This window comes from Olea europaea, chromosome 18 (assembly GCF_002742605.1).
Source record: "Olea europaea var. sylvestris chromosome 18, O_europaea_v1, whole genome shotgun sequence".
Classification (NCBI taxonomy): Eukaryota; Viridiplantae; Streptophyta; class Magnoliopsida; order Lamiales; family Oleaceae; genus Olea; species Olea europaea.
This window is the reverse complement of record NC_036254.1, coordinates 653,093-660,059: the sequence shown is the minus strand read 5'-3', so window position 1 is coordinate 660,059 and position 6,967 is coordinate 653,093. Positions and strand designations below refer to the sequence as shown.

General features: G+C 33.4%; 1 protein-coding gene across 4 annotated transcripts; it reads right to left on the bottom strand.

Annotated features, from left to right (window-relative positions):
* Positions 1-4,835: 4,835 nt before the first annotated feature.
* Positions 4,836-6,654, bottom strand: LOC111367056 (serine acetyltransferase 1, chloroplastic-like). 4 transcript variants are annotated; one of them, XM_022987749.1, is made up of 2 exons: positions 6,190-6,654; positions 4,836-6,105 (listed from the first exon to the last, which is right to left on the bottom strand). In XM_022987749.1, the coding sequence occupies exons 1-2, from the start codon at positions 6,472-6,474 to the stop codon at positions 5,194-5,196; spliced, it is 1,197 nt and encodes a 398-aa protein (XP_022843517.1). In that variant the 5' UTR covers positions 6,475-6,654; the 3' UTR covers positions 4,836-5,193. The 4 variants fall into 4 exon arrangements, with proteins under 4 accessions (XP_022843517.1, XP_022843518.1, XP_022843516.1 ...); XM_022987750.1 differs by having other exon boundaries at positions 4,836-6,119; positions 6,204-6,654; XM_022987748.1 differs by having other exon boundaries at positions 4,836-6,166; positions 6,251-6,654.
* Positions 6,655-6,967: the final 313 nt, after the last annotated feature.

Below are 6,967 nucleotides of genomic sequence, written 5' to 3'. Positions count from 1 at the left end.
AAATGATCGTTTACTAGATATAATCTTGTGGCATTCTCAAATTTTACAACCTGACTTATTAGGCGATATTTACCTAGAAGACATATTAAATTGCTTTCAATTTTCATCGTCCGAATAGGATTAGCATGTTTAGCAACGAGAGCTAATGGAATGACTTGAACGTCAGTATTCAAACAACTTTGAGACTAGAGTTCATTTCATTGACGTGGAAAGGACTGGTCCATAGTATTTGAGTTAGACTATGATACATAGTAGTACAATTAAAATCATATGTAAGTAAAATAATATAATAATACAGATAATGAGTTGTTTGTTGAGCCCTGCTACTAAACACGGGCTGGGACGAGGAATAAGATGGCTGCAACTCAGCACATGACCTGAGTAGCAAAAATCTTGTCTGTTATGATGATAAATTCATATATACAGAATAACTTCTTACAGAATATTGTCAAAATAGTCTCATGATGTGGGGTCCATCATGGAAAAAAATTGCCAAAAAATACTCTACCCACCCCCTATATGTGTATTCTGATAACATTCTGTGAAAACTTTTTCTGTACATCAAATATGGCTCTTGTTCTTAATACCTGTTACTTAAAAGCTAAGTAAATAAAATCGTACCATATCATTGAGAGAAATTATTATCAACTAGCTTTTGACGTCATTAATGTTGAGATTGCTTTATTTCCAAAGTGATGTCAAGCCTATTGGCTGGGAAAGAATAATAATACAACACCGTCCATTTTTTTTCTTTTTCTTGTTTCAAGGTAAATTTCAAGGCAAATGCCATTTTACTCGAAAATGTTTGATATCCACAGTGATCGATGCTTGCAAAGTATTCGGGTTTCACGTGAATTAAATATTACTCAACCGTCAAGATGTGTGTGTTTGATTATCTCCTATATTAACCATTATGTTCCTCCAACTTGATTTAAAATTTTAATGATCTCCACCCAACATTAAGCAAATTCTAAATCGGTTTGCCCATGTTTAAGTCTCAATTAATTCACGAAACTTTTAATGATTATTTCAATCTAGATTTATTTAATTTTTCGTGTTTGTCCGAGACCAGGATTTTTTTTATTAATTTGGATTTCTCAAATTCTTAAGAAGACGCATTGACAATTGTTATGTCCACATCTTTGCTCCATATCACCCACCATCCATTAAAAAATTACATGTAACAAGAAGTCAGTACAACTTCCATTAGCTCATATAAATGAAATAAAAATAATAATAATAAAAGATAAAATAGGTAAAAAGTTTGCGTGCACCGTGTGTTTATGTACATGGCAAAAAGTTTCATTAAACCCAATATCCGTGGAGCTTGCCCGTTCTAATAAGTAAATGTGGCAGGGTGGGGGTGGGGATCGTTGCTTTGAAGCGGAGATGGGGTGAATACAGAAAACATAATCCTCACCCTACTACCTGCTCCATTTAAAGTTCGTTTAAAATTTAATTTTTTTATTAAACAAAAGGAAAATAATTATAGGTTGTTCTTAACAAACTAAAATAAAAAGTAATAATTTTCACCATCTCTAGAAATAGAAAAATAAAACAAATAAATAATAAATAATAAACAAACGGGACGATAAATTTGGTAAGGGCTTCATCCTACCTTAATCGGGTATGGGGTGGGGGTAAGATAACAATAACACCTGATGACGTCAGGGACAGGAATGACCAATTTGTCCTCGATTTGATCCGTTGTCATCTCTCTATCTATATATGATGCATATACATATATAAAGATTTGGGAATTCAAAATAAAAAAATTCCACTTTATGAATGTTATCAAATTGAATGTTGGCTATCAATGCAAGATATTCATTTAGAGTGTTGATGATCATGAGTCTACGTCCCAGCTACCACTCTACTACAAGACTGACTATCGCATAAAATATTGATCATTAGCGCACTCTATATGAACAACATTATTCTTTTTCTTTTCCCCTCTTTTCTTATCTGCAAATTGAATATTGATAAGTGATGATGGAGAAGGCCATTACAGCCGCGGATAATGGTGAACTAGTATAATACCTGGTGTTATATGATTAAGGGGTTGTTTGAGCCCCAAAATTTTTTATTTTTTTATTTTTCAAAAAATACATTTTAAATTAGTGTTATGATAGAGAATGTGTGGTTAAAGAATAAGTAAAATTTTTGAATTTATATGTAATATTAATTTATTGAAAAATATATGATTAAAATGAGGTTAAATCACTGTTGCGGAATTCATTTTGATGAAAAAAATGGGGCTAAACGAGTTGGGATTCTAATTTTTCTTGAATTCAATTTGTGGTCTGGGTGTGAGCTTCAATCTCCTAGAAATGCTATCGACAACGGTGTGTGACAATTGTGGTGGTGTCAGGCAAGGGCGGGATGGCGTGCGGTGTGTGTAGGAATCCTTTTTGCTATATATATTATTATTTATCATTTTCTTTTTTCTTTTCTTGTTATTTTACAAGAATATTGACATTTTTACCGGATTAAGTATATTCACGTCACAATTTTTTTTTTGTAGGTGCATCATATTTTAATAAGATTTATAATATTTACTCATTATTACATCAATGTCTTCAATTTTCTCATCACGTTCTTATCTTTAACTTTTCATTGATTAGCACATCTTGTCCTTAATGACAATTTTTGTTAAAAAATTCGCTAATAAGACTAGTTGCACATTGTATTTTTGAATAGGCAAAATAATAATAATAATAATAATAACAACAACAACAACATCAACAACAACATATACATAATTGAGACTAAATATTTATTATTGTTTAAAAGCACGCTAACAGAATTTTTGCACGAAAATCTTCATTAAAGATTAAATTTGCTAATAAATGAAACAATAGAAACAATTAAGAATCATTAATACAATTAAAATGTGCCGTGAATATATATATATAACATAGGCTATGTTTGATAACCCAACTTTTTCAATGGAAATTTCCATTTTCTACTTTTGGCTTGTTTGATAGCCAAAATTTTCTCACCAATTCATTTTCCTTCTTTGCCTAACATGAGCACCAATTCTTGGTTTTTGGGGAATTTATTTTCTCATGTGGTAGGTGGTTTTATGTTTTCCACCTTTTTTTTTTTGGCACTAGAAACAAATTTTAGGAACAATTGTAAAAGATGATATTCTTTAAATTGACAATTTTCATGTAAAATAAAGTCAAACGAACATTAAAATATAGATTTTTTTGAATTTTTTTTTCTTTTTTTCAATGGAAACAAATTCTTGCAACAATTATAAAAGTGAATATCCCTTAAATTGACAATTTTCATAAAAAATAAAGTCAAACGAACACCAAAAAACACTTTTATTTTAACGTTTTTCAAGTGAAAAATTATACCAATAAAACATTATTAATTGACAATTTCTAGTAAAACAAATTCTAGATAATTCAATTCCCTTCAATTCATTTTATTTTCACCCAAATTTCATCTTTACAATCAACGAACCATAGTATATATGGAACTATCATTTATTACACTCAAAACAAGCTTATTGACCATTTAGCATTTATGGGAATGGCCTGTGCAGCTCCCATGACTGAATTAATGGCAAAAATTGGTGGAAAAGCATGCAAAATTAAATTTTGTACGAATCTTTCTCGAGCTCAATGCCATTTTTATATGCTTCTGTAAGCCGCATTTTTTTAAATTTCCAGTTCTCCTTCTCCACTCACCAGCAAGCTTTACAAACAAATAAAAACATTCTCATTCTGAGATTTACAAGGCACCCTTTGAATTTTGGTATATTCCGAGTGGATAAATTATAATCTTTATTATTTCTTACTTACTATTATTCTCCAGACATTTCTGAAAGAGGATTTTTTTTTTCCTTTGTTTTTTTGGTACGTATATAATACTTCTTTCAAAAAGAGGAATTTTTCACTTTACACATTTTGAGATGNTCCCAAAAAAAAAAAAAAAAAAAAGAAAGAAAGAAAGACGACTCTAAAATAAAGTGATGTCTATGATTGTGGCCTTTAAAAGTGATAAAATTACAAATTTCAGCGTCTGTTCTCTTAAGATCATAAAGGGGATCAGTAGCCAAGAAAGCATAGCTTTGAAGTGCACAACTTTCACAATGTATAAGCACATATCTAAAGGTAGTAGCAAGTGTGAGAGACCCTCCCAGATTAAAAGGAAGGTCAGGTTAAAGAGTAATTCTATTAGGCACAGGAACAAGTAAGTACTAGTGTGGAAATAGTTGAAAGATAGCTGAAGTTTTCACCATTCACATTATGCTAAACAAAGAGCCCATTTAGCTGGGCTTCTACATTTGCTTCTACTTCTTGTAGACTTCCATAGATCAGCTTCCACTAAAGCTATTCTAGCAAGACAAGCACTTCCAGAAAATTATCAAAACATGTTAAAAAGCAGTTGCTAAATCTCAAAAGCCACGAGATAAAGCTCTGCAATCCTAGCCCGAAGCCAAGGACCCTATATGAAGCAATGAAAATTACACAAGTTTGTTTCACTCATATTTTGTCCATTAGAAATTTCTGTACCTGAATGACCATTAGTCACATATCAGAATCCTTCAAGACTAGGCTTCAAAACTGATCTCATGAATTCTGGTGAGATGATGATATCAACTTCTCCAACCACTAAACCCTTTGTGCTCACCTATAGTTTAATGTTTAGTCATAAAGTTTTTTGCAGTCAGAAATTCAGAATTTATCAATTTATAAATGCTTCACCATCTTCAACAAGACACCTTATTTCTAACAGGAAGCAAATTATCCGTGCTCAGAATTCGCACCAAAAGATAGACATCATGTGGAGATATATAGAACAAATTAGTGAACAAGCGCTTGATCAAGAATGTGAAATATCATAGCAAAAATCATGGAAGACAAGAAAGATGCAGGTCGTTTTCCTGCTTGGCTAGTCAAACATGGGTAATTCATAGATTATGAGGAATAAAACCAAACATATATTTTACTTCAAACTTCGGCACATAGAGCTAGCAATTCGTTACAGAGAATGTAACAATGGAATACAAAGTCACATAGCCCAGAAAGGCTTATTTCATACAAGCATATACAATAAGAGGATATCTCTATGCTCATAGGAGAACTTCAATTCTCTCTTAAAAGCATAAACTAAAGACTCGAAATCCTGCATACTAATCAACATCATTAAAGAGCAAAACTAGAAAAAATGGATGCTCTAGATAACCCAATCAGACCATTCAGATATATGAGATGTATGGTCCATGGTCAAGCTAGGCAATTTGTCTAGCTTAGTAGGATTCTCCTTCCCTCCAATCAATTTAGCAGGGTTCCCTACAGCAGTAGTTCTAGCAGGCACCTGCTTTAGCACTACAGACCCTGCACCAATCTTAGCTCCATCTTCAATTCTAACATTCCCCAAAACACAAGTACCTGCTCCAATCAATACCCCATCTCCGATTTTCGGGTGCCGGTCCCCAGATACCTTACCAGTGCCACCCAATGTCACATTATGCAAAATTGAAACATTATCCCCAATTACTGCTGTTTCTCCAATAACAACTCCAGTTGCATGATCAAGTAAAATCCCCCTACCAATTTTTGCCCCCGGATGAATATCCACCGCGAAAACCTCAGAAACCCTGTTCTGTATCAACAGAGCCAGGATTTTCCTCCCCCTTAACCATAATTTGTGTGCTACTCTATGAGCCTGGCAAGCTAAATATCCTTTGAAATTCAAGAAACAGTGCACATAACTAATACAAGCAGGGTCCCTCTCCTTAACTGCCCTTAAATCATCTTTTACACCTCTCATAATATCTTGATTCTCTGTGAGCAAACCTACGAAAAGATCATAAAGGGTTCCACTGGGCAGCATAGAATTGCTCAATTTCATGGCCAGATGATTAGCCAAAGCACTTTCCATAGAATCATGCAACAAAATAGAACTGAAATAATAATTTGACAATATGGGTTCTTCATCAATATCTGACCTGGCCTCGTCCTTCATCAGCTTCCACAAATTATCTACGGCTTCTTCATGATTTATATTAACATCATCCAAACCTGTGGGTGCACACATGTGGAGGGTATTCGACCTTTTCTCCGAAATAGGAGCGCAAGAAACAATGTCAGCAGAATTGGGTCTACAGTATTTAACAAAATTTTGAAACAGACAATCATCAACCTGGGTTTTGTNAGCGCAAGAAACAATGTCAGCAGAATTGGGTCTACAGTATTTAACAAAATTTTGAAACAGACAATCATCAACCTGGGTTTTGTTTGGTTTTGTCTGAGGAGGGGTTTCTGTTCTCGAAGTGTGCACACAAGTGGCCATGGCGAAAACTGATAACTCGACTGGCTTCAAAACGGGTCGTTTAAATTGTGATCCAAGAAAATTTGCAGAGACAGAAATGCGAGGCGCAAGAAAATGTGGTCCCTTGGTTAGGAAGTTATATAGAGAGGGAGACGTGGATAGCAGAAAAGCCAGAACTTTCATTGGAAAATGATATCTTTTCTTGGGCAAAATCGAAACTTGTTGAGGAGAACCAAAAAAGTGGAGGAATCAACTAGAGAATGTACCGAGAGGATGACGAGGATGCGTGTGGTGGCTCAAATATTTAAGATACGCGCGGCAGCCATATACAGGGGCAACGGAAAGTAACCACTATTCTTGAACAAGACCTCTTTTCGCACCATTTAAGTATGAAAATAATGATCAAAATCAAATTAAATTGTCAATTGCCCCCAATCGAAAATAGGATTGATTAGCAATTCCAAATAAATTAGAGTTACGTCTCCTTTTTATTTCCATTTATCATCATTTACATATTCTTTTACAAATTAATAAAATAACGATAAATTGGATTAAAATCGTTAACAATCGCTTAAACACTGGTATTTATGTAATGTGAATTAATGACAAAAATATATATATATATATATTTGATTGATGAGATTTTCACTACCATCAAATTTTTAAAGTGGTCAAC

What these genes read in the sequence shown, in the direction of transcription:
- LOC111367056 (XM_022987749.1), bottom strand. Translation starts at nt 6,474, where the DNA reads ATGAAAGTTCTGGCTTTTCTGCTATCCACGTCTCCCTCTCTATATAAC. An exon ending in GTAGACCCAATTCTGCTGAC is followed by an intron (nt 6,106 to 6,189) that starts ATTGTTTCTTGC and finishes AATTCTGCTGAC; the next exon opens with ATTGTTTCTTGCGCTCCTAT.